At 47.3% G+C, this 27,849-nt stretch overlaps 1 protein-coding gene across 1 annotated transcript; it reads left to right on the top strand.

Moving 5' to 3' along the window:
* Positions 1-521: 521 nt before the first annotated feature.
* Positions 522-27,562, top strand: LOC119217884 (protein ELFN1-like). Its single transcript, XM_062564633.1, has 5 exons — positions 522-586; positions 21,588-22,253; positions 22,334-22,487; positions 23,289-23,455; positions 24,093-27,562. Exons 2-5 carry the CDS (start codon positions 21,997-21,999, stop codon positions 26,227-26,229), a joined length of 2,715 nt encoding a protein of 904 aa, XP_062420617.1. The 5' UTR covers positions 522-586; positions 21,588-21,996; the 3' UTR covers positions 26,230-27,562.
* Positions 27,563-27,849: the final 287 nt, after the last annotated feature.

The following is a 27,849-nucleotide window of genomic DNA, read 5'->3' as shown; positions in this document are numbered from 1 at the left end:
GTCGTCCCCCGTGTCCCCTGGCGTCTCTAAGCGCACACTGAGGTCGACGCCCCGCATGTCACAGCGGTGACGTCGGAAAAGGACGAAGGCCGTAAAAAAAAAAAGGCTCCCATTAGCCTTGGAAATAAGAGGTGTTCCTCGCAGCCTCCCTCTCTGCGTCCATCACGTCTCCAGCTGTCCAGCGGTGCTGCCGTCCTCGGCTCGTCTTCCTAATGGGAACCCCCCCCCCCCCCCCTCGGTTTTCTCCCCACTTCGCCCTCATTTCACACGCTCCCTGCTTTGACACACAGAGCTCTGCTGAGGTGCCCCATGAAACGCGTGAAATAAATCACTTCATTTAGGATCGTTTCACTTGAATAAAGTCACCAGTCAAGGTGTAAACTTCATTTTCCACTTCTGTCGCTGCTATTCGGGGGGGGGTCTTTTCTTTTTTTTTTATGTGGCCGCCAAATCGCTTTCAAAGGAATCTCCAACCTTTCTAACAACCCTGTGTGTCCCCCCCTTTCCCATCTTCTCTCCCCTCGACAGTGATGTGAAGAGAAGCTGACGGCTCTGCTGGTTCCGTGGAGGTCCTCCAACTCCAGAGGTAAAGACGTCCCCCCTCTTTGTCTCTTTGTCTCTTTGTCTTTTTAACGTCGGCCGCATTCGAAGCAAATACCAAGAACAAACTGTAACATGGTTACATCTTTGTTCTTGTGCTCTCCGGGTAGTTTCATTCTGCTGATTCCAGTACTTTGAGTATTGTATGTTTCAATTTGATTCATCTCCATATGAGGGATCTGAGAATTCATCCATCGGGACGTTATTTTTTGGCAGCATTCAGATGCAGGGACGCATCCGACGGACAACGTCTCGGACAAAGTGGACTTAACTCCCACTGAGTTTAATTTAAATGGGTTTAAATGTCCGATTCAGGATTTCAGCTCTGAAGCCACGAACAATTCCCTTGATCTTCAGATGTGCTCCTCTCACAACACGCTTCTAAAAAAATATATAACACATTACGTTCATTTGTATAGACTATAAACTCCTTATGGGTGGAATAAATGAAATGATTGAAATATGATAATGTTCCTCTCTCCGTTGTCTATCGCAGCCGTGCACAGGAGAAGGAATTAACAGTAGGCGGGGGGGGGGGGGGGGGCACGATCGATAATCTCTTGGGCCGCACCTCGGACGCTGGATCGCGGTCACCCGTCGGTGGAGCCCCGCGTTTATCTCGGAGAGCATCGACAGCCTCCTCCGCGAGGAGGAGGAGGAAGGTGGAGGAAGGTGGAGAGAACCCCAACGCGCGTTGCCCCCTCGCGGCTGACTGCGCACGTGGACCAACGCGCCCTCCGACCTCAGGTCAGCGTGTCAGCGCTTCGCCCCAACAAACCCCCCGGGATTCAAGGCCCTGCTAGTCCCGCCCCCAATGCAGGTGAATGACGTGTGTGTGTGTGTGTGTGTGCGCGTAATGAGGTGATTTTTATTCGTCCTCTCGGCCCGTCAAGACCACGGATTCAATTTATGTGTCCAGATTGAAAGAGAAAGATTGTGTGTGTTTGTTCGTGAGAGAGAGAGAGAGGTTTAGCTACCAAGGCCGCGTTTCCCTCAGTGTGTGTGTGTGTGTGTGTGTGTGTGTGTGTGTGTGTGTGTGTGTGTGTGTGTGTGTGTGAGAGAGAGAAACCGAAGAAATGAGAGGAGCAGCAGGGGGGCAGGAGAGAGGAAGATGGGGGCTGTTGTGCGAACAGAAGGAGAAACATGTCCTAAATTACATTGTTATCACTTTACCTTGACGTCAGCTGTCAGTTCTTTGTTGCGGGGGAAGGGGGGGGGTATTTATTTGCGTCACATGACCTGTGTACCTGTGCTTTCTTAAACGATACAACCGGGGCTCGTGTGATCACGGCTTAAATATAAAGTGATACAACCCAGTGAAATGGAGGATGGAGGAGTAGGCGTTACACGGTTTTTACTTTTTTAATCTTTAATGACAATTAAAAAAAAAACTAATGCACTGCCAATTTAAGAAATTCAAACCCTTTTTTTTGCACTTCTCTCTTTTCTCACATCATTTACTAAAAAGTAAGCATGTGGAGGAGTAGTGCACATGCATTTTTCCTCATATACTCAATCACAGTCCGTACGTAACACAAGCCGAGCTAAAGGTTGAGCGTTTTTCCTTCAATAAAAGCTCTCGCTGACCTGACAAAGTGGGGAAGGAGTGGCGTGCGCGGCCTAATGAGACGCCGTTAGAGCCGTCCATGTCTCCCCGCGTGGCGTTCGGGGCTCCGATAAACGACTGAAGCGCAGACGAGTCGCAGCGGATCCATCTCTGTTTATTGATGAAGCACTCAGACGTCTGCAGCGCCAGGTAAACACGGGCCACCTTCTTCTTTTTTTGTCGGATTAATAACTGCAAAGTTTCTGCTCGAATCCAGAGCGAATCTCCGGACGTTTTTGGTCCACTTGGGTTTTTCCGGTGGAAGATAAATATGTTGTGGTTGATTTTTCTAAAACCTTCACGTTCGCACTGATTAGAATTCATTAGCGTCATTTGGTTTTACAGGAAAACAAGCAAAAGAAATCTGCATCTCAGTTTCAACCCGTCGCCAATCAACGGCTCAATGTGTGCAATCAAGTTTTTTTTTTGCGGGGGGGTTACGCACTTGAAAAAAAAAAAAAAAGGTGACGCTCTTGAAGAGAAAAAAGGTTTGAAATCTTCAAACAACAAGGAACAAGCAAAGGTCGCCGACTCGGTTCTTCCATGTTTTCACGTGTGAGTGAGACTTACCGCGTGTGTTTAAAGGCCTTGAATCGCTTTTAAAAAGGGCTTTTTTATTGACTGTTCAGCTTTAGTGACACACACTTAAAACGTTTGCCTTTAGTCAGGATCAGATTTCAAAGTGCCTCCACGCTTTGGGGCAACAAGGCAGAGCCCAAAATAGTGGACGATCCGCTGGAGACGGACGTCTTTGCCTGTTTGCAGACGTCTGTCCGTGTGTCTCGTCCCGCGGCATCTGATCCGAATTTCTCGAAGTCTGCGACGAGATTATGCAAAAACGCTCCAAAACCTCGCTGTAAATCTGCAGCCTTAGTCGGATCTCCTCCTCCAAAAAGGAGCTCATTGGCAGCTGGTTCATCTGTCAAGTGCTTCATTCGGAACATTCATAGAAGTATGTTTCACCCCATGAATATCCGTCTGAGGAAAGCTCTTCATCCTGCAGAATGCTTGCTCTGTTTCTGGTAAAAAAAGCACATTTTTTTGGTGGTTTTAGGTCCCAAAAGCTGTAAAAATCAACTACAAACCAAACAGCGGACAGATGAAGATAAAGAAAAAGCTCTCTGCTTAGGAGATATTTCCCATAAGACTCAGTAATGAGCAAAAATAGAGATTAAAGCAGAATAAATATCATATATTCATACGGCTGTCTGCTGGCTATGAAAAGCATGCCATCAACACCTCCTCAGTAACTCGCAGGGAGCTGAATGAAAGCAGCTTCATCCGGCCAGTTTATTAAATTATACGTTTGTGATGAGGCAAAAGAAAAAATACATTTCAAATCATCGCATAGGATCAGAAATCTGATCAAGATAACATTGTAAAAAGGATATTTTGAGTTGTTGCACTTTCATAACGTGGACAGTTTATCTTAATAATAATATTCCATAATCTGAACATTGGGTTTATGTGTAAAATCTTCTTAGTGAGTAGATGTGGGACTGGTGGAAATGCTACAAGGCCTTGGGGTCGGAGCCCATCGTTGTGTTAATAATAGCGACATGCTCGAAGGCCGCTGGCTGCATTAGGAACAGGCTGGTCCACTGGTGTGTGTGTGTGTGTGTGTGTGTGTGTGTGTGTGTGTGTGTGTGTGTGTGTGTTGGGGAGAGATGTGATCTGGCAGCATTGATGCTCAGATGGACAGCGTTTAACGCGAGGTTTTCGCGTTTCAGGCTCAGCAATGTGACGACTCAAAGGTAAGAGTATGAGATCATCAAACGTGAGGGAATCTCCAGAAGTGTTAAAGTCACGATTCTAAAGCACGTCAGAGCTGAATTATGACGAAACATGAGGAGGATTCGAACAATTAACAGAAACAGATTGAGAGCTGAATTCTCAGTGCCTCTCAGGGGACCGACGTGTCAAACACTGCTGCTTTATCCGGGAAGGAAATAAAGGTATTTGTTTGAAACTTGGTACAAAACATCATAAATCATTCAGAAGAAATACAACTTGATGGAGCAGATGATTCAGGGAAGTCATTTTGGTTCATTATTTGAAGGGCCTCACAAACAATGCTAGTCGCCTCCTTCCTTCCTCCGGGGAAGGCCGAGCGCGAGGTTGCTTGTGCGAAGGCATTTTGTCTACACAAAATCATGTTTTATGTACAGTACGTGCATGTCTGTGTGCGTGCGTGCGTGTGTTTGCTATTTATTCAACGCGTCAGTGAAGCGGCGTCCTTGGGTCAACACATTTTATGAGGTTTAGACACGAGGTTTACTGAGATCTCGCACACTGAGGCGTTGACCTCGACTCAGCGGCTGCTCTGCGACGGCAGCTTTTCTACTCACACACACACACACACACACGCTCACAATGTAAGTTAGGAGGCGAGAACGATGGCGTTTTCGCGTCCCAATTCCGCTGAAAATAACGAGGCTGCTGTTTCCCATGATGCTTCACTGGCTGAGTCCCCCCCCTCCCCCCTCGCGGCCAATCAAGTGGCAGACACCCGCTCATTAGAGCTTAAGCAGGCAGTCACACATTGTTGTACGTATAGACGCGCGCGCACACACACACACACAGTCTGACTTCACCTAATGCTGATTTAGCAGCACACGCCGTCTGTCAGGAATGATTAACCTTTCCATCAATCACAGGTTTCTCCATTATTCCAGACGCACGTTTACAAAGCAGACACACACACAAACACACACACCGGCTCGCACGCGTGTGCGTGTTGAGTGAGCACGCCCACACATACGAACACGTATGAACGTGTTGTCCCCCTCAAGGTCTTACGCGTTAACGGCTCGCCGAATCTGTTTTTCATAACTAGAGGTTGAGAGATGGAAGGCGAGGGGCCGCTGAGGTCAAGGCCGCGGATCAATAAAACAAAACGTTGTTTTTTTGTTGTTTCATGAGCGGACATGTTCTCGGCCATGCACAAATAAACACACATACACACACACAGACATACACACACACACACATGGCAAAAGACGTGCTGCATTTGGCTGCTGGCTGTCTGTGTGTCTGTAGGTCATACGCCATAATAGTAGAACAAGCTAGCAGTAGCTAGCAGTAGCTAACAGTAGCTAGCAGCAGCTAGAAGTAGCTAGAAGTAGCTAACAGTAGCTAGCAGCTGCTAGAAGCAGCTAGCAGTAGCTAACAGTAGCTAGCAGCAGCTAGAAGTAGCTAGCAGTAGCTAACAGTAGCAGAGCTGCCAACTCTCACGCTTTCGCCGTGTGACACACGTTTTTGCCTGTTTTCACACACACTCAACGCCACACATCCAATTTCTCATGCAAAAAAAAAATCCGGCCGAGACTCGTTCGTTCCTTTTTCAAAACTCCACGATAGATGGCGCTGATGAGCGCCACTGAGCCATATGCGCTGCACCCCGAAATAAGCGACAGAAGAAGAGATACCAGTGGCGCGAAAGAATACCAAAACAGACGAAGAAACGGTCATTACCGACTAGCTAGGTATGTAACAATGAAATAGCATCCAATTCACTACTCACTCTCTTTAAATCTTGAAAGAAATTATTCGTTTGTGAATGTGAACATGATTAACTAATCTCGTGTCGTTTTTGGCTGAACATAAATCATGAAGTGCTCTTTAAGAATACAGCTAATCACAACATGGGTATGGTTTCAGTTAAGAACTAGTATAATACCAATCTAAGGTCCAATCTTAAACACTGGTCTATGAATAAGGCTTACATGTGGTGCATATGCAGTCATTTAGACAATAGTTTTCTGGTTTAATGTTCAGCTCAAGTCTAGAATGCTGAAGATGAATCAGAATAAGTTCTAGAATGCAGGAAATCACATCTATGACTGTGCCTCTCAGCTGGCCCACACCAACAGCTGCTCAATCGAAACTGGGTGTGAATTAGATGTGTTCTGTGTTCTTCATGAGGGATTTTTAATCCCTGGAGTAATTACATTTGGTTAACAGAACGCTTCTTATTTCTAAGAGGAATCCGACCTTGTTCTGTTAGAGAACCCATTTGCATTCACAAACCTAAGGCAGGATACGAAAGGAAGTCTGTGTATTTGGCCATGTCCGTCTTTCCTCTGCCAATTGAGCTTATCTTAGGATCTTTATTTAATTGCTACATCTTCTAAAAGACAAAAGAGTCGAGGATACCAGCGTCCACAATAAATGGAAAAAGACACTTTACACTTACATGAAAGTTACAATTTTGAAGAAAAAGCACCTAGGACGCTGGGGACATTTATCAGTGGTAAACAGCTCTTATACCATGGCCTTTGCCATCTCAGCACTTGCAATTAATAAACTGGTTATACAAATGAAGCATTTAGAGGAGTTACATATATTTTTTCCATTACAGTCATTTATCGTTTTACCTTTTTTACCGCCTAACACCGATAAAAACGGTTCCGTAAGGAGAACATGCAGCCCTAGTGAGAATGGAGAATCTCTTAAAACATTTGGTAGTAAATTGCTCCTGATGAGGATTTGTCAAATTAGTCGTGTTGTGTTCGCGCTAACTTCAGGTAAGCACACTAATGAAGTAAATGTTTCAATTAAAAGGGTCAGTTGAACAAAATCATAAAAACATATTTCTATCTTTGTTCTTTTGGCATCTTACCAAGTGGTGGCCTCAAAAACCCCAAATAGTCTTTACAAGCTCCTTTGCTTGAATTCGGTCAACATAAATTGCTTAGTTGACAAAATTACTTTATATTTTAGTACAATTAAAATGAATGTATTCTATACTCTTCATAATCCTCACACCAAAGAGTGTTATTATCAAGAATATGAATGACTCTTATTATTAAAATGTTTGAAAAAATCAGATTCAAATCCAATGTCATTTTTCTGATTATACTAACATCGGGGGGAATTATTTCAATAACCTTGCCAAAAAAAAAAAATGGTAATAGTGCAGACCAGTAGATGAAAGTGAGAATACCAGTGTTCATTTTGATTTGCTTTGCTTTATTAGTAATTATAGCAGTGAAAAAAACAGAGAAACAACAGACTGATTTAAATAGGTCTTCATCTATAAGGAAACAAATGTAAATAAGCTGCAAGATGTATTGACAAATTTGACCGCATTTAGTAGTAAAAAGTACAGACACTGATCTTTGGATTAAAGATCAAACCCCATGGGCATGTAAGGATGTGGAATCCTCCATGATTGTCACATTGGATGAATCGTTTTCGGTCAGTTGGATGAGGAAAGTAACGTCCTGCATATCCATAACAGGGGTTTGCAATTGTAGTAGGTGGGACAGGGTGGGCAGTAGTGGCAGTGGGCATGATTGTAGTTGTTGCAGTAGCCATGGGAGTTGTGGTGGGAGGACTAGTGGTTTTAGTAGTAGTTCGACAGTATTTGCCTTTTGGACAGGGATTTTTGGTAGAGATGGTTGTCGTCATGAGAGTTGTGGTGGGAGGACTGGTTGTAGTCATGGTAGTTGTGGTGGGAGGACTGGTTGTAGTCATGGTAGTAGTGGTGGGAGGACTGGTTGTAGTCACGGTAGTTGTGGTGGGATGACTGGTTGTAGTCATGGTAGTTGTGGTGGGAGGACTGGTTGTCGTCATGGGAGGTGTGGTGGGAGGACTGGTTGTCGTCATGGGAGGTGTGGTGGGAGGACTGGTGGTAGTCATGGGGGTTGTGGTGGGAGGACTGGTTGTAGTCATGATAGTTGTGGTGGAAGGACTGGTTGTAGTCATGGTAGTTGTGGTGGGAGGACTGGTGGTAGTCATGGGGGTTGTGGTGAGAGGACTGGTTGTAGTCATGATAGTTGTGGTGGGAGGACTGGTTGTAGTCATGGTAGTTGTGGTGGGAGGACTGGTTGTAGTCATGGTAGTAGTGGTGGGAGGACTGGTTGTAGTCATGGTAGTTGTGGTGGGAGGACTGGTTGTAGTCATGGTAGTTGTGGTGGGAGGACTGGTTGTAGTCATGGTAGTTGTGGTGGGAGGACTGGTTGTAGTCATGGTAGTTGTGGTGGGAAGACTGGTTGTCGTCATGGGAGGTGTGGGGGGGGGACAGGTTGTCGTCATGGGAGTCTTTTTGGTGGTGTATTCAGATGATCCGGGATAGTAACAAGTAGTTATAGAATGCTTATACACCAAATTCAATGGGCATTTTTGGATGTAGGCGTATCCCCAGACACAGTTGTAATACGAATGACGATCATTGGGGTTGGGGTACAGCCCATCTTGCATTCCATAACAGGGGTTTCCATGTCCTGGATTGTACGCTGGAAGATTACTCGCAAGGCCAGGTACACCTAAAATAATCATTTTCAGATATGTATTAATTGCTGTTCAACCAGTTTCAACGCAATAAAAAAAGAATAAAACTACTAGTCTTCTTCTCCACTTAGTTAAAGACATGTCGATTATATGATTTCCATTTCGTAAACTTACCCAAGCTGGTGATGATCAAACAGAGACCTTGAAAGGGACACATTTGTTAGTTTTGGGTTCAAACAAAGATTAACAGGGGCCTGTGCCAAGTAGTTTTACATCCTTAGAGATATCTGTTGCTTTTCTGATTTTACCATGACAATCGCAATACCGCTAAGCAGCCCCATGAAGCTGGTTATCAATTTTGTAAATCCAACCAGGGTTTCTAATCTGAATATGAGCCTGTTCACTTAAAACAAAAAGATTTTCCAGCATCTGGCTGATCACAAATGAAATGACAAATCATTGAAGGAAAACAGGTACAAAAAGAACCCCACTATGTTATTGCATAAGTTAACAAAGCCATGTAATTACACTCAGGTTCATCATGCTCTAGATGAAGCAGTGATATTAAAATAATGTTAAATCATACATTCTTCCTTACTTGCAGGCTGTCTTTTTTGTATGTGTCTTCTTTTTTAAAACATTTTAAAATCAAGAGTTATTTATATTCTTGATAACCACACTCTTTGGTGTGAGGATTATGAAGAGTATAGAATAGATTCCTTATAATTCAACTAAAAAATGCAAGTTTTTTCGCTTTTAATTGAACTATCGACTAAGCAATTCATTTTGGCCGAGTTCAAGCAAAGGAGCTTGTAAAGACTATTTTGGGCTGGTGAGGCCATAACTTGGTAAGATACCAAAAGAGCAAATGTAGAAAATATGTTTGAATGATTTTGTTAATCTGACCCTTTTAATTCAAACATTTACTTCATCAGTGTGCTTACCTGCAGTTAGCGTGAGCTTGCACATTTTGCCACGGTTTGGATGCGCTGAAAAATAAGCATTCGATTAATATGCAGTGTGAAAAATATGAACATAATGATTCATTTGACAAATCCTCATCCAGAGCAATTCACAACCAAATATTTTAAGAGATTCTCCATTCTCACCTAGATTCACATTCAAATTGTACAAATATGTAAGCAGAATCCAAAAAGAAAGTACTAAACTGTGAAGCGTTAAATGTCTAGCTCTAAACTAGAAGGGAGATGCTGGTGCTCAGCACAAACCCTCACAGTATCCCTGCGTTGTTTACAAGTATTAGCAATATAAATAACACAAAAGGAATGTAAGTTAAAAGTGGATGAAAAGGATCAAAGTAAAAGGTATACTTACAAAGGGTGAGAGAAGCATACACGGTCTCTGCTGTGTCTAGTGACTGAAAGATGACTTGCAGCGATGCTTTATGTAGTCGGGGAGCTGACAAGTTGGCGCAAATATGTAGGTCAGAATGTTACAATTTCTTAATTGTACAACTGACAAATTATAAGTTAATTGGCTCTGAGTACCAGCTGGCGGGGTTTGGCATCTGATAAAGATTCCATCCTTTCTTGATGTGTCCAACTAATAAACAAACCAGTTATAGCCCAGAACACATTGTTTATGGCACATTCTGATTTTACCATCTGAATCTTGCAGCAGAAATGTACCGTATTTTCGCGACTATAAGGCGCACTGGATTATAAGGCGCATAGAATAGAAGATACTGCAGTAAAACGTTTTACTGGTGTTACGTTATGCATCCACTAGATCGGGCTGTGCTAAATCAAACTTTATCAAGCGTCCTGAAAACTCCTCACTCCCATGGTAACGTTGTTCAAACGTTAATGTGGATATTAACAATATCTCTGAACCTCCAACTTTCGTTCTTGATTAATGAAAACATTCTTGGCAAATGCTTTCGTGCATCTTGCACCGAGAGGCAGCGCTGGAACAGACGGTGGCGCCTCGCGGACCGTCAGCTCGATCCCGAGATCCAACTACCAGCTTTTTAACTACAGCAGCTTTAATTTACGCTGTTGGAGCTGGAATTACCGTGGCTGCTGGCACCAGACTTTCCCTCCAATGGATCCTCGTTAAGCAGTATGGATTAACCAATTGATAATTTTTTCCAATCTTTTAGATTATTTATATAGTTTAGAAAGCCTTGCCATTTGTCAAAGTTTAACAAGTTTAACCCTTTTTTGACCATATTCTATACATATCCTGTATATATTTGACAGATCCTTGTGTACTTTACTAAATGCATCAAGGCCTACGTAATGTTTTAGTGCCGGCTGAGAGTTTGAGAAGACAAAAATCCATATTAATACTTAGCAAGGAGAAAGAAGAAATACTCGTTGAAAAAAAGGTTATACAAGTGCTATAGAACAAAAAACTATAAACTTTAAGAAATGTTTTTCCACCGTCAGCATGGATAACAGATATATGTACTGTTTATGTAAGCAGTATGTAACATTATCACATGATGTCCGGTGTGTTAAATTAAATGTTACACAACCAGACCGTGGCGCGTTTCCGTTTGGAATGTGCCACAGCAGGAAAGGAAACTCTAAAGACGCAGTGATTAAAAATTCCCCAATAAAGACTCAACCACTTCACATCCTGATCAGCTGTGCATGTGGCCCAGATGACGGAACTAGTCAATTATCTGGTCTGAAGTGTTGCCATGGAGCCTGTTGATATTTCCAAAATAGGGCTATTGATAAGTTTTAACCCTGTTTCCCATTTTGTACTGTTAAAAAGTGAAATTCAAATAGACTTAAACAGACTTTCAACACAACGTGCACAGTACTGGAAGGTGCAAAATACATGGAAATGTTCATCCATTCTTCTCAGCTCCGTCAGATTGGATGTAACAGCCATTTTCAAATCATGCCAAAGATTGTCAACTGGATTGAGGTCTGGGCTTTGACTGGGCCATTTTAAAACATGCTTTGATCTAAACCTGGGATTCGCAAAGTGGGATTCACGAGAGGAAGCGTAATGGTGGTCTAATGGAGTAACAATTCAAAAAATGATATAATTTTTAAAAAATCAATATGGTTTGTTCACAAAATAAAGACATGAATTATAAAACTACTGACTGAAATCTGGCCTGGGCCCCCTGTGCACTCTTTATGTGGTTTACTGGGATTAAGTCATTTCAAGCTCCCCTACCTCAGTAGGGTCGATCGATGATCAGTGGCGATGTGTAACTTTACATTTTGAATTTTACATAATTTTGCTACTATGTTTGGTTAATTGTAAATGGAATATGATGCAATCTGCCTCGTTTGTGCTCGTCCTTTTTATCGCTGCTTTAAAGTGACGTAACTGCAGTTTATTAAACTTTGTTGCAGTGTTTCAGGATATTTATGTTGTATTTTCGCTTTGTACTGATTCAGAATTAATATGATACAATGTTGCAGTTGCCTCTTTCTTTGTTCCGTGTTCACACTGCAACGTTTAACAGCGGACCTAATTTTGTTGGATAGTACAAGTGGATAGTACAGTTGGATAGTACAGTTGGATAGTACAAGTGGATAGTACACTTGGATAGTACAAGTGGATAGTACAAGTGGATAGTACAGTTGGATAGTACAAGTGGATAGTACAGTTGGATAGTACAAGTGGATAGTACAGTTGGATAGTACAAGTGGATAGTACAGTTGGATAGTACAAGTGGATAGTACAGTTGGATAGTACAAGTGGCCTAAACATTTTGGGAACAGCTCTAACTGTTGAGGCTCATAGTCCTGCTGGGACATGATCCTCCGCCCCAGTCGCAAGTATTTTGCAGACTGCATCATGTTTACTTCAAGTGTTGGCATGTATTTGGCTCCATCTATCCCTCCCTCAATTCTGACTAGTTTCGCTGTACCTGCTGAAGAGAAGCATCCCCACAGCATAATGCTACTATCTCCTCTATTTCACTCTTGGGATGGTGTGCTCAGGGTGAGGTGCGGTGTTGGGTTCACACAACTCATAACATTTTACATTGAAGCCAAAACTTCCATTTTGGTTTCATGAGAGCACCTTCTCCCACATGTCTGCTGTGTCTCCCACACGGCTTTTGGCAAACTCCAAACGGGATTTCTTTTGGTTTACCTTCAGCAGCGGTTTCTTCTTGGCAACCCTTTGTGGAGTACGAAGCAAATAGTTGTCTTATGGACAGATTCTCCCCACTTAACTTTGCAGCTCATCCAGTTACCACGACCTCTTAGTTGCTTCTCTGATTCCTTGAAAAAGCCACATTGTGGCCACATGTGTTGTATCTTTCTGACATGATCAGACAAACAGTTGTTGTTGTTGTTAAACTTGTAGTTCCAGGCCACTTGCTGAGAGGTATATTGAATACACATTTTTTTGAGACAAACAAACAATATATTCACAGTACAAAGCCAGACTCCTCTTTGAAATGAAAAATTGCAAAGCTCAACTTACACATTTATTAAAAAACAGTAAACTGTTTTCAAAAAATACTTTTCCACAATCTGTAAGATCAAGAGATATGCGTAATGCAACATTATTCTATGCCTACAGTATGTATATAAAAAGTTAAAATGCTTCCTTGTTCCTTGTTGTTTCCTTGTCCTTGAGTGTAGGGGAAATGTCCTGTAGTTCCCCAGACAGAAAGCACACCCATTTCGTGATCAATTACTATTAAGAGCTGTTAGCTGTCTGAAAAAATGTGGATCATTTTAGAATAAAAAAAAACACAAAGTGGTGATTAAAATTCTTCCAGAGAAGTTCATAACACATAGTCAAACCCTTTGTCCACACGCAAACATTACGTAGACCTTGATGCATTTAGCATTAATCATCAGAATGTGTCACATAGGCGGTGGTGCAGGTGGGGACAGGGAGGACTCAGATGCAGAGTTTCCGGTTTTCCAAAGTGCTCTTTAATCCAAACAAGACGAGGTGCTCCACAGCAGGTAGGCTCGACGTTAACAGAAGGCAGACGTGTACAACCACCACGAGTAAACGCAACATAGACAACGTCGCGACAAGGGCCAACAGGCACACAGGGCGCAGCTAGAAGTAGCTAACAGTAGCTAGCTTGTCCACAGGCCCGTTGAGTCATCGGGATGATGAGAGTGCAAGTGCCCTGCAGCTGCTGTTTGGCAATTTGTGTTGTAGTGCACACCAGGGAGCCGCACACTATTAGATGTTTGAGAAAGATGACACACTTCGTGCACAGGACAACACGGAGCTGAGAAAGAGTTTAGAAATGTTTGATTACATTGTTAAAGGAGCTCTGGGCGGGATTTTTTCCAGCAGCATGAGAGAAGAAGTTCAAACTAAATGAGACACAGAGGAGTGTGAGTGTTGTTGTTCAAACTACTGTCTTCTTGCCCCCCCACCCCACACACACACACACACACACACCCACACACAGCCAATGATTCAGCATCAGTTGACTTTAAGAGTAAAACAGTGTAAAGTTTCACTCCTTTTTTTCATTTAATCTTGTCACATTCACTGGTTTCTTTTGGAGAGTCGAGTCACAGCTCACATTATGTGAAAGTCGCACTGGCTGCCAGCTACGTACAGTTTTAATTATGTTACAATATTAAGTCACACTCTTAATTGCCATTAAAGCCTTGCACATTGCCGTTGTGCATAATTACAAAGTTCAAGACCACACACTAAAGAAGTAGGGATGAGTTGTTATGGCAGCTCGGAGCAGGACGACCAAATCAGGTGGGGGCGAAATGTTAAGATGAATCATTAAAACCAAATTTACCATTTCAAAGAAGCTGCACGGCCCAGGCGAGGCCGCACAACCTTGCTGACAGAAGGAAACAAAAGAAGCCCGATTCCAGCTCGGAGTCTGCCGTACAGACATCCTCTGCTCCGAAAACAAGCATTTAAATGCAGCAAAGTGCGCGCCGCATTCCAACCTGTGCAACCTTTGCCTTCCTGAAGAAGAAGTGAGGCCTCGCCACGACTCGCAATCCGCTCACTTCAAAGCGCCCGGACACGGGGTGCGAGTGAAGCAGATGCTTTCAGGAATCAGGATGGCTCACAGTTCGGCTGCAACAAAACATATGTTATCTGTACTCCAATGGTGTGTGTGTGTGCGCGTGTGTGCGCGTGTGGGTGTTTCCATTATTTGCATCATTTATCTCAATTGCCGGTTCGACCATCACAGCGGAGGCCGTCTCCATCTCTGTCAACACAGCAGCAGCCCGGCTGGCGGGTGAGCGCCAATTCCCCATCACGTTCAACCAGTCGTGTGTGTTTGTGTGTGTGTGTGTTTGCCTGTCACACACACAGCCAGACACACACACACCAAGAGTGGACAACATGGGAGACACAAACATGCACTTTGTGGCAGAGTTACAGGTCATGTGAACACTTTCAACCATAATGTGTTTATCAGGAAGTGGCAGTGAGTGGGTGTGTGTGTGTGTGTGTGTGTGTGTGTGTGTGTGTGTGTGTGTGTGCTCAGCAGACAGGCCGATGTTGCTTTTATAACATTTTACAGTTGGCTGCATGTATCAAGACGAGAGGGATATGAACAGCTTGAGGTGTCTGAGTGAAGCCTCTTCAGCTGCTGCTCGGTCTGTGTGTGTGTGTGTGTGTGTGTGTGTGTGTCTGTGTGTGTGTGTGTGTGTGTGTGTGTGATACTGTAGAAATAGAAAGACAGAGGGAGAGCTGCTCTCCTCCGTGAGTTATTGCACGCCGTCATGGTCATTTGTCTGGCAAAGTTCTGAAGTCAAACTTTGCAGAAGTTCTCAGACAGGCCATAACACGCTCCACCTCCCCGAGCACATAAGCTCTGCTTCCTATTACCCCGGAATCTCGCCCGCCGCTCCGTCAGCGCGGAGGTCCCACACTTTGGCGCCGAGACGACAAATCACCACGGACGTTTGGAGAGGGGGGGGGTGGATGGGGAGGGACACTAGGCCCGCTTCTCGGAGAGCTGTTTTCTGGAGGCGCGTCGGATTGATCCATAACGCAGACCCCCCTTTTCTTTTGAGGATTATCTGCCTGAACAAGATGTGCCTTTTAGAGGAATTATTCACACACACCGAAAAAAGAATAATCCATCGACCGAGGAGATAGCGGCGGCTTTAGCCGGCTCGGTCGGGGCGTCGGAACGCTGGATCATCAAAAAAAACGCGAAGCAGTTTCGTCTTTGCGCTCCGCGGACGTCACTAGGAAGCGCTGTTCTGCGGAGGACGTGGTCACGTGGTCACGTGCCAGCGCGGTGGAAACTGACATCTGACATCAAGACTAAAGAGTCCTCGCAGACGCACTCCTGCAGCCTCCTGCGCGGTTGAGGCCTCGTTCCTGTTTGGAGAGGAGCGACGTCGCCGCGTTAGATTTGCACGTCTGCGACGTCGCAGCCCGACAAAATCCTTTTATATCAGAGTGTGCGTGCGTGGGTGTGTGCGTGTTTATTTGTCTGGGTTCACGCGTTGCTTTCAGAAATGTTTATCCTCAACATTAGCGTGTGCGTCCGAGAGTGTGTGTGTGTGGGTGCGCGTGTGTACTGCCGAGTGTGAAATCCTATTAAGTGTGTTAAAACCCTCTTTGGCCTACTGCCTACCCAGAGAGACAGACTACACACACACACACACACACACACGAGATGAATTAACACACCTGCGTGTGTGTCTGTGTGTGCAGGCCTGTGTCTATCAGTCTTTGGAAAGGTGCTCTGTCAGGTGTGTGCGGTCCTTGGTGTGCGCTTCATAACATCTACACACTCCTCTGACCTACGGGGCCACACCAGTATTTAAGGACTTTTCAGGTCATAACTAACGGATGGATTCTTACATTATTTATAAAAAGCAACCCTTCTCAACCTAAACCAAAGGACCGTTACGATCGCCAATTGATTTTACTTTTGATTCTAATTAGAGGGGCTTTTATTTTAAAATGTAAAACCCAGTAAATGAATGAAAAATGTTATCAAAGCAGGGCACAAAGTGAAAAGCATGAAAAGGTCTGGGAAGCGAAAATACAAAAAGTAATGTATATGAAATTGAAAAGTATATTATAAGAAATGAAAGTTTTGGTTCCACTAAAATATCATCAAGTAACACAATGAAGCGTTAAACCAAATAAATCTAAACGTGTGGATGAAAGGATCCGTAGCCGGTGATCATTTGCAGAATTTGTCGTGGTTCGGCTGATCGAACTCTTCACTTTCACTCTGCTCTTCATCTCTCGTACTTCTATGTTAACCACTTTTTGACGAAAACCAACCAACGTGGCCGCCAGGCGCTCACGTGAGGGTCAAAGGTCACTCTTTGACCTTGGAAACGGTGCTTTTCTTTTTTTCTCCTCAAAGCAATCTGACCTTCGAGGTCCCTTTTTCTCCCGAGCCGCCTCAGAAAGGACCTCCAAGTGACTCCAGTAATTCAAAGACACTTCCACATTGGCCGCTGCTCTCGTTTTCTCGCCTCTCTCTGGTGCAGCTCTGACTCTTCCCGTCTTTTCTCTGTCGCCGTTCTCTCCCCCCCCCCGCAGCTCCTCCCCCCCTGCAGCTGCCCCCCCCCCCCCCCCTCCCTCTGCTCTCTGAATACTAAACGCGTTACGTAACCACGCGCCGCCTCGCCACAGAGGATCATCCGGGGCCTCTCGCATGTTGGCTTCCCTCTGCAGGGGAGTGACAAGTGGAGCACCGCAGGGCCGGTGGAGGAGATGCATATCAGGGGTAATTCCTTCTCCCCCTCCCCCCACACCCCCACAGACCCCCCCACACTCCGCTAAGAGATGGAGGGAAGGGATGTTGCACCGCTATGAGAAAAGTCAAATCTTGTATGAAAAGCTTTAGTATTTTCCCTATTTCGGTGCCAGCTGCCATCGACTAGAACGCAGCAGTGGATGCCCCCCCCCCCCCCCCCCTCCCCCTGCCCCCCTCCCTCTATGTCGACGCCACAGGCTCCCTAGCAGGCAGGGAAATATTTCTATAATAGAAATGTCCGTCACGCTCCCGGTTCCCATATCTCTTATAGAAATGTCCATCACGAGTCCAAACGTCAGCTCCACCCCGAATACCGCCCCCCCCCTTTGAATACCCCAGAGGCGCAGGATTGAGAGAGGGATGGGTGATGTCGTGCAATGTTAAAGCCTTATTTCCTTAAAGTCAGTCACTCTTCTAGAGGGGGGGGGGGGGGGGGGGGGGGAGTCGCTCTTCACTCCTTCTCCCCGTGTGATCTGATCCCCTCGCATCCATCGCACAAAAAAAACATGCTTGTCCCTTGTGCCCCGTAGAGGCGTCTGTGTCTGTGTTGGCGAGTGCTCACATTCACCGGGGGAGGGGGGTGGGGAAGGGGGGGGGGGCGCTGTGCACTGCCCAGAAGAGTTTGTGTAACGCGGCTTGATGAGAAGTCCCCAGGCAGCGAGGACAGATTTATTCTTCACGTCGGCGAATCGATACGCTTCACGGTGAAAACAATTCTTCTTCTTTTTTTTTCTCTTCTTCTCCCTCCCGAAAACAAGGCGGCGCGCCGGAGAAGATGAACCGGAGAGGAGGAGGGTTCAGGGGGGCGACAGGCTGGCTGGGTGACCTTTGAACTCCCGCGGGGAGAAATTGGTGCATGATTTCTTTTTTATTTTTCTCCAGCTTTCAGGAAGACAAATGTACACGTGGACCCAAGGCTGCGCAGCACATCTGCGTCTCCGTGGTTACGCGTTGCGTGAATATCTAAACGATTCGGAAGCACTCCTAAAATAGCCTCTCGTGTCAACACGCGGCGTCGGGAGAAGCTCTTCGGCTGGAAAGCAAAGAAAGGGCTAAAAGCCGCGAGCGGGCCGGCGACGGCCTCTCGGGAGGCAGCCTGTGGACACACGGCAACGGTTGCCGACCGAAGCGCGTGACAGACTTTTAACACGGGACATTAACACCAGGGCTCAGTGACGCTCGGGTGCCGAAGCCGCCGCCGAGGTGATGGAGAGGAATCTTCTTCCCCACAGTGACGTCGCAGAGAATTAGCTTTTCCCCATTTCCTGTGCTAAACCACCCCCCCCCCCCCCCCACACACACACACACACACAAAAGTCCCAAATTGTCTTTGAAAACTTTGCTCGGTAGCAGCGAGCGAGAGAAGGTAGATAACTACTTTAGGACTGAGCGGTCCCTCCTTACAGGTTTCTCTTGGTCAACTCTACAATGACCAAACGATGCATTTCCGGTGCTTGCGTCACGATGAAAAGCCTCCAATTATTAAAACGTGACACAGTTGGGTTTGCGTCGCTAAATACATATACATATACACATACATTTGGGCATCAGGGGTCATTTGTCTCCCCGATTTCTCCCTCACCATCCTCGTCCTATTCCTGCTGATGGGTGTCATAAGCCCCCCCCCCCCCCCCCCCCCCTGGAATCTAATGAGAGCACCGACAGACACCAGTGAGCTGTGTGTTTGTGTGTCTCCGGTTCTCTCTCCATGTGTGTGTGTGTGTGCTTACATTGATGTCTGCCGGTTATTAATGTGCTCATTAACCTGCACGGGAGAAGAACCCATCTCTTTAAGTGCTGCCCGTCGGGGGGAAATGGGGGGGGGGGGCGGGGTGCGATGTGTATAGTTAGTGTACATTACAACGGAAAGGAATCAATATCCATTTAACCCTCTAACTGCCTGATCTACAATTTGGAATAGCACATTCTGAGGAACAGTACCTTGAAAAATGTACCCAAACTTAACCCGAATGAGCCAATCTCCGTTTAAAATAACCTTCAATAAGAAAAGCACCACCAAATAAAACTCACGTTGTTGGAAAACACAAGTTTACCAGATTGGACTCATTCGAGAACAAAAAAGACAGAAACCTTCAAGCAGACTGGAATCAATCAGTCAGTATCAAACGAACAGGACTGAACATGAGAATAAAACTTTAACCTTCCTCAGCTGGATTCAACGCCTTCATTGTATTCCTGATACTCTCAACCCCCTCTGACTCACAGTCGGGATGTTGGTTGCTGCCGTTGTTGTTGTTGTTGTTGGATTCTTCTCCGACACGCAGCGGCCTCAGAGCAGCGTTGAGCTTTGGAGAATACAATAAAAGATGTTTTTTTTTCTGCTGCAGAAGGGTGAAACTTTTAAGAAACTGGTTTGATTTGTTTCCTCACATGCTCTCTCAACGAGTTTGTGAAGAAATCAAGTTTTACGAGTCATTAAACTCAGAGAACTTTGTCTCTTTTTGTTTTTTACGCCGAGTTTGGCTGCTCTGACGTACCGCTGCTCTCTTTGTGTCTACACAACTCATCCCGGAGCCACCTGACCCACGACCCCACCTGACCAACGACCCCCCCCCCCCCCACACACACACACACCTCTCAGCGGGGGCGGGTTCGCTCTCCGTGTGGCGCTTTGTACGCCCTGAATCTTTAAATGCGACACAGCTGGAAAGCGAGACGAGTCATGATGCATGAGGTTGTTCGTAGCACCATCAGTGTGTGTGTGTGTCTGTGTGTGTGTGTGGAAGGCGATGAATGATGCAACACGGAAAAGAGGCCGACAGACTCTTAGCAGTTCCTCCTGCGCGCATCACGCCGCCGACAACAAGTGTTTTTGCTGCAGAAGGAGGTCAACCGCCGCGGTTTTCAATGGTTAACAATGTAAATGTGACGTTTGCAGATACAGCAGCAGCAGAGAGGCAGAGTGTTTAGTTTTGGGCATCAGCCCCGTTGATATATTTTTACTAGGGCCGGGACTCGATTAAAAATATTAATCTAATTAATTAGGCTTTGTAATTAATTAATCGAAATTAATCGCATTTTAATTGCATAAATATTTGACCTGAGAACAGTGAGAAGTATTTTTTTTCACATGGATTTTTATTTTTGTTCAACCACGTGGTCTTAGTTACCCTGGTCCTTAAACCAGTCATCTGGGGCAGTGTGGGTTGGGTGTGGGTCCTTGTATTCGGAGTCGGGCTAACGTCCACGCTAGCTGCTAATTGTTTTGCGTTGAGGTGATACTTGAGGCTCGATGTGAATTCCTTGTTGCACAGCTTGCACACAACCACGCTCTTATCGACGCTTCCATCCGTGTGTTTATTATAATAAGATTTCCCATTCACGGGGCCACCCGACACGGTCTCGTCAGCTTCTTCGTTCATGTTCACTGTGGTTTGTTGGTGTCTGAAGTCATGAACGCTAGTTGGTGCTCCAGTATAATCGGTCCGCCGAAACTCATCCAGTGAGAAACGTTCCGCGGTGCAAAAAATAAGTGTAAAAATGCGTAAAAAATGTTGAATGTGTTATTTTTTGTGTAATTAATTAATCTTAATTCACATTGTAATTAATTAATCATAATTAACGCGCTAAAGTCCCGGCCCTAATTTTTACATCCATACTTAACAAAAGTCTCTACTCTCTTCAGGTGGCAGTAAAATAGCAGCAACTCACTGTCTTTGTATAGATGTGGTGGACCTTTTGTTGTTTGCTCTGCTCCTGATTGCTGTCAGGATGTAATGACGTGTTCATCAAAAAAAAAAATGACTTTGAAGCAGCCATTTCTTTAGTTTGGTAACCTCTGATCAACCTCTACTCAGAGGCAGAGATAGTAGAAGTTGCTCAACATTAAGGTATAATGCAATAATGCAGCACTCCACACACCACCGGCGCTTCGCCTTCTCGCCGCCCCCCCCCCTTCCCCCCTCCCCTCTGCCTCACGCCTCCATCTCGCCACGTCTCTCGCACCCCACTGCTGCGTCCTCCTCCCCCGTCGCCCTCCCTCCCATCAGACCTCAGCTGAGCAAGAGTTTTATTTGGAGCAGATTAATTAATTAGATACAGTATCAGAGAAGGGGCCGCTCTCAGCCCGGGTTTATCGAGGGCCCGGCGGGTAACAGTGTTTGCAGGGGGGGGGGGGGGGGGGGGGCGTGCACGTGCACGGCGGTGTGTGTTCTCAGAGACTCGCTGGTGCCCATTGTGCATCCGCACCGGTGTGCGCTAATTGGACCTGTCGAGAAAGGTGTTTTGAGCACAGGAAGTGAGTGCACGCGTGCATAAACGGTGTGTGTGTGTGTGTGTGTGTTATATAAGAAGCACTAACCACCACAATCTCACACTGCTGGTAGCAGGCGTGTGTTTGTCGGTATTTATACCACTGACTTTCATTAGCAAGTCTTTTCCTAACGTTCCCATCTCTCTCTCTCTCTCTCTCTCTCTCTCTCTCTCTGCCTTGTTCTCCAGGTTACGAGTTCTGACACAAAAGCGCGGCGCAGCGAGCAATGAGGAAGAAAGAAAAGAGGTCCTTGTCCAACCAGAGACGCAGGTGGACCACAGAAGACATGAGCACCAGCCAATCCGGCACCAGGGCGGCCTCCTCTTGCCAATTTGTGCGTGACGAATCAAATGCGACCCCGTAATTGAACAACGGATTTATCTTTTCTACTTTGATAAATCATTCATTCCTGACACAACATTGACTCAAGGTGCACTTACTGCTGTGTTATTTTATAAATAAACATACACAAATCGGATACAATTTGTGTATGGATACAAAATACAAAATACAAGTAAATTACCGTGCCAACACGTCCTCGCTCCCTTTAAAAAAAAAAAAAAAAATGGCGCTGGCCCCCCGATGAATAGATGTTAGATGGCGCTCTCTCCAATGGATACCGCGACGACGCCCCAGGTGGCCCGGCGGGGGCGTAACGCGGCGGGGGCTCCCGCGTCGGTGGTCCTGTCCGCGGCCGCCTCCTTCCTCCGTTGGCTCGCCCTGCTGTCGATGGTGCGGTTGCCGACGGTAACGGCCGACTGCTGGCTCATCGAGGGCGAGAAAGGCTTCGTGTGGCTCGCCATCTGCAGCATGAACCAGCCGCCTTACGAGGCCATCCCCTCCCACATCAACAGGTAAGGGATCTAAAATAAGACCGCTTTGTCCATCACTTATTTTTTTATTTTTTTTTAACCTTTCGCACTTATCTCCGCAGCACCATCGTGGATCTGAGGCTGAATGAGAACAAGATACGGTCGGTCCATTATTCTTCGCTCAGTCGCTTTGGCAACCTCACCTATCTGAACCTCACCAAGAACGACATCAGCTACGTGGAGGACGGGGCCTTCTCGGCTCAATTCAACCTGCAGGTGAGCAGCACTCGGAAAGTGACCTCTGACCTCTGGCTCTGCGAGGTCGTAGTTGACGACAAACAGCAAAGGGAAAAGTTAGGGGACATGGTATGAATATAAGTGGAAAAATATGGAGGTTAATGGAAATTAGTGTCGACTCTTTGTACTTATATGACTTATATGTGACTCATTTCATTCCACCACTTTAGTTACTATGCTTTAGTTCAATTCATTCTATTCTTACAGATTAGCTACAGTAGTTACAGTTTGCTCCTGATCAGCCAGCAGCAACATTCACATGCAGTTTACACTCTAATGCATAACTTTCTTTTAGATAAATAGAAAAAGGTCCAATGTTGGTACTGGACATTCTAAAGTTCTTCAAAAGATTCATGAGTGGAGGACTTGTCAAGGGGAGAATTTCCTACTTTTACCGAAGTTACAGATGTAAATTATTCCAGGATTATACACACACACAAAGGAAACACAAAAACACAGGAAAGAAAACACTCGCTCATAACGGCTTCCAAGACGCATCGAGGCAGAAGTGTTCTTCACCAAACTGGGCTGAACGCAGCCGTAATGAGCTGGCGTAGTGACACACACACACACACACACACACAACCCGGTGGATCCGTGCCAGGAGGTAAAATGCGAACACGAAGGATCTGGGTAAATTGAGTGCGGCACACAGGCTCAGATCACCATGTGAAACACAAACCGCACTGAACCGCCGTCTGACGGCGCGATGCTTGGCGCCGGCCCGGCTCTCCCCCGGGGATTAGAGTAATCCCGCTCTCTCGCGTTGTCCCCTTCCAGGTCCTCCAGATGGGTTTCAACAAGTTGAGGAACCTGACGGAGGGGATGCTGCGCGGCCTCGGCAAGCTGCAGTACCTCTACCTGCAAGCCAACCTCATCGAGTCCGTCACGCCCAACACCTTCTGGGAGTGCCCCAACCTAGAGAACATCGACCTCTCCATGAACAGGTATGACGGGGAAAACAGTGGAAACAATCAGTTCATTAATCAATTACTTGGCTTTTTTTATAATTTAATGATGACTGGGTCGCTCTTCAATATTTGGTTTAATAAAATCTTCAATTTCATAATTTCCTTGGGAGTTTCATGGAAGTGTATTGGGGAGATATATATATATATATATATTTATGTGAAAAGCTGAAATTTTTTGTTTCCTAAATGCCGCCAAAACTCAGACGACAAACGTCAGCGTCGGTGTCATCCACCCCCCCCCAAAAAAAGCAAAGATCAAAGACTGCTTTCTAAATTCAACGATCCAGCCTTTTTTGTTTCTCCCCTCACTTGACAGCTCCCTCATTACGCCGCGCTGCCATGATGCAACGAGCCGTTCGTGCAATAAAAGCTGAGATACTTCCCCAGTGGGAATAACTCTCCTGTTCACGCTATCGGTATTGATCTCTTGACTTGAAAGCAACAGCAGGTGTGTTAAGTTTCAGCGCTCCTCGGGGCCCGTTGAAAGGTGTTATGGGAAATGCTCGGGGTCCTAATTTGGTCCCGCCCCTCGATCTCAGGGCCCAGGGCCGTCAGCAGATAGAAGCAGGCGCCCGGGTGACGTTGTCTCCGCCCTCTTCTCCCCTTTCTCCAGGATCCAGGTGCTGGACGGCGGCTTGTTCTCCGGACTCTCCAAGCTGACCACGTGCGAACTCTACACCAACCCCTTCAACTGCTCCTGCGAGCTGCTGGCGTTCCTCCGCTGGCTCTCGGCCTTCCCCAACCGGACCAGCGAGCGGATGGCGTGCGACTCGCCGCAAGGTTTCTTCGGCTACAACCTCCTGAGCCAGAACCCGCGGCTGCCGACCCAGCGCAACGCGCTGCACGTGCTCGGCCTCGTCTGCACGGACGACGGCAGCAGCGTGACGTCCTTCTACATGATCGGCACGGCCGACTCCCCCACCCTGCCGCCGGATTTCGCCTCTCCCTGCGGGCTGGACGACTGCGCCTCCGGGACCCCTCCCGACGAGGTCATCAACATAAGCCCCATCTTCTCCGACAGCAAGCCGGTCATGGTGCTGAAGCAGGTGCTGCATTCCAGGGCCGTGATCACGGTTCAGATCCCTCAGCCGTACAGGAAGATGTACAGCCTGGTGCTCTACAACAACAGCTTCTACCTGGACATACAGGTTCTGAAGAACCAGAGGGAAGACATCGAGCTGAACAACCTGAAGCCCAACACCGACTACACGTACTGTGTGGCCTCCATAAGGAACTCCTTGCGCTTCAACCACACCTGTCTGACTATCTCCACCGGACGCCGGGCCGGAGAAGACACGGCGGACAGTCAGTCGTCGGCCACCCACTACATCATGACCATCCTGGGCTCCCTGTTCGTCATGCTGCTCTTTCTCGGCCTGGTGGTCCACTGCCTGAGGAAGAAGAGGATCATGCAGGAGAAGGAGAGGAAGATGAGCAGGATCCAAAGGACTCTGATAGAGCTCAAGTACGGCGGGGGGGAGGGGGACATAGAGGGAGGCGGAGGATCCGTCCCCCAGAAGCTCGGCGCCGGGGAGGGTCTGTCCAGAATGCCGTACCTCCCTCAGGGCGGCGAGATCGACCCGTACAAGCTGCAGGAGGTGATCGAGACGCCGGTGCACAAGCCCGCCAAGCTCAACTACATGGAGGTGAGAGGGTCCGGCATCGAAAGGGAGAGGGAACGAGAGCGGGAGCGGGAGAGGGAGAGGGAGAGGGAGAGGGAGAGGGAGATGTCGCCGCAGGCGAATCCCCAGGGCTCAGTGGCTGAGATCTCGACCATCGCCAAAGAGGTGGATAAAGTCAACCAGATCATCAACAACTGCATCGATGCCCTCAAATCGGAGTCCACCTCCTTCCAGCAGGGGATGAAATCCCCCTCTTCTGCGGGCGGGGGGGCGGTTTCCACCGCCGAGCCGCAGCTGGTGCTCCTCTCCGAGCCAGGGGAGAGAGAGAGAGGAAGCGAGTTCCTCTCGCCGGTGTACAAGGGGGGGAGAGGAGGGAGAGAAGATCGCGGGAGGAGCTATCATCACTCTCTGCAGCGCCACCACAGCATGGAGGCGCCTCCCACCTCCAAAAGGCCCAGCACCTCCTCCTCCCCCGGCTCCGCGCGGAGCCCCCGCTCCTTCCGCTCGGAGGGAGGCTACCACTCGTCGGAGAGCCGCTACATCGAGAGGGCCTCGGCCGGCGAGCGAGGGGAACGGGGCGGGGAGGCGGTCCGCGGGGTCAACCCCGCCGCGGCCATCTTGCGGGCCGAGGCCCAGAGAATCCGCCAGTACAACGAGCACCGCCACTCCTACCCCGGCTCCCAGCAGCACCTCCAGGAGCTGCAGCAGCAGCAGCAGCAGCAGCAGCAGCACCACCCCCAGGTCCTGCAGGACCTCCACCACCACCCGGGCGGCCGTAAGCCCTCCATGTTGGACCCCCTCACCCTCAGCAGGCAGGCCAAGCAGCGGGAGCTGGCCTACTCCCAGCTCTCCCCGCACTACCCGCTCTCGCCCCAGTACCACAACCTCAGCTACTGCTCCAGCCCGGAGGAGGACGAGGAGGACGAGGGTCTCCTCTGCACCCCGACCCTGGGCCTGTGGGAGAGGTTCAAGCTGCACCGCAAGAGGCACCGGCAGGCGTCGATGGAGGACGAGGGGTACGTGGCGGCCGGCCACGCCCTGAGGCGGAAGGTGCAGTTCGCCAAGGACGAGGATCTGCACGACATACTGGACTACTGGAAGGGGGTCTCCGCCCAGCAGAAGACCTGATGCGCCCCCCCCGCCCCCCGCCCCACCGCGCGGAGAGAGCCAGGAACGCGCTGAAGACCGGAAAATACCAACAACACACGGACTGATACACAATGGACTTGTAAATACGCACAAACACACACACACACACACACGACTTGCAGGATCCACGGAATTGGACTGCACACACAGATCTAAACACACACACACACACACATACACACATACACACACACGTTACACAAACCAAGCCTTTGCTTCTAAGAACACGAAGTTGGACCAAACTAATATATTATATTGAACAACAAAGCATAGCTTAGAGATACTGAGTTACGTTTTGTAATGTAATGCACATTATAGCTCAGACGTATGTAGCTGTTTGTACTAAGTTTTGAATGAAGAAAAAATAAGAATAATAATAATAATGAAAATTAAGAGCAGAAACCTTAAATGTTGCCAGGCAACCCATCCTGAACCGCCTAGCCACGCTTTCAATCTGCCTCCAGACTTGATCCATCCATGCGACCCGACCGCGGCCCGACTGACCTCTCCGGTGGTTGCCAGTCGCCGCGGTGACCCGTTTAACGTTCTGCCTCGACGGGAAAGCTCGGGGACGCTGCTTTAAAAAAAGGAAAAAAGAAAAAATACAACATTTGAAAAGATCCGCCGTTATGTGGGAGATTTTTTTACATCACAGTGACAGACTGTGGATGGGTCGCCAGGCAACAGTCATATTCTACCGTGCTGGGAAGGAGTCGGTGGCTCTCACCAGGACGTTAGCATAATGTGCCAAATCAACAAAGTGTGTGTGTGTGGGGGGGGGGGGGTAGAGCCCCTGCAGCGTACCAACTTCCCCCCCCCGCCACTGTTTTTATAGAGATTTTAAAAACCTAGAATGATATGTTACTACTATTAATTATTCTTATTACTGGTCTTCTTCTTATTCTTGTGCTCCGCTCCATTAATATTCTATTATTTCAACACTGACTGTTTCTAAAACCTCTCAGTCCGAGAAGCACCGACGACGGACCAGACTTTTGAGTTCTTCTTTTCTACCCAAGAGGAATGTGCTCTCTGCCGAAAAAACCAGACCCCCCCCCCCCCCTACACCTGCTCCTCCTCCTCCTAAAGAGGGGCCGCTGTACAGATGAGAGAGAGAAGTTCTATATTTGCAACAGAGGTGACTGTTTAGTTTGCACGACGTCCCGGTGGTCGGCTGCCTGCCACTCATTGATTTTGAAATGGAGATAAGAATTCTAATCTTCAAATGAATGTTTTTGACGGGGGGGGGGGACATATCTGCACTGTTCAAAATCAAAAAAACGACTCTTCGGGAGAAGACTTGAACTCTCAGCCCCCCCCCCCCCCCCCCCGATACACGGTGGCTCCACTGTGTCCTATCAACAAATCCCCCCCCCCCCCCCCCCCCCCCCACTTCCAGGTTTTTGGGTTTCCTTCGGGATTCCTCTGGTTCCACTGTGGTGCCGTTGTGCCAACTCGACAAAGAGGAATTTAAATAACGACTATTCACGTCGACGCGTCAACAACCATTTGCACAAAGCGACCCGTCCCCCCATTGGCTCACCGCTCAACCTTCTATCCTCCAATCATTTCTAAGACCAAAGTACTGTGGTATTAAAT

This window comes from Pungitius pungitius, chromosome 9, assembly GCF_949316345.1.
Source record: "Pungitius pungitius chromosome 9, fPunPun2.1, whole genome shotgun sequence".
Classification (NCBI taxonomy): Eukaryota; Metazoa; Chordata; class Actinopteri; order Perciformes; family Gasterosteidae; genus Pungitius; species Pungitius pungitius.
Note: the sequence above shows the minus strand (reverse complement) of the source record. Positions and strands in the feature narration are given on the sequence as shown.

Bases quoted from the DNA above. Each gene is read 5' to 3' on its own strand.
- LOC119217884 (XM_062564633.1), top strand. From the start codon at position 21,997: ATGGCGCTCTCTCCAATGGATACCGCGACGACGCCCCAGGTGGCCCGG. The intron at 22,488-23,288 runs GTGAGCAGCACT...GTCCCCTTCCAG, and splicing joins CGGCTCAATTCAACCTGCAG to GTCCTCCAGATGGGTTTCAA. The intron at 23,456-24,092 runs GTATGACGGGGA...CCCTTTCTCCAG, and splicing joins ATCGACCTCTCCATGAACAG to GATCCAGGTGCTGGACGGCG.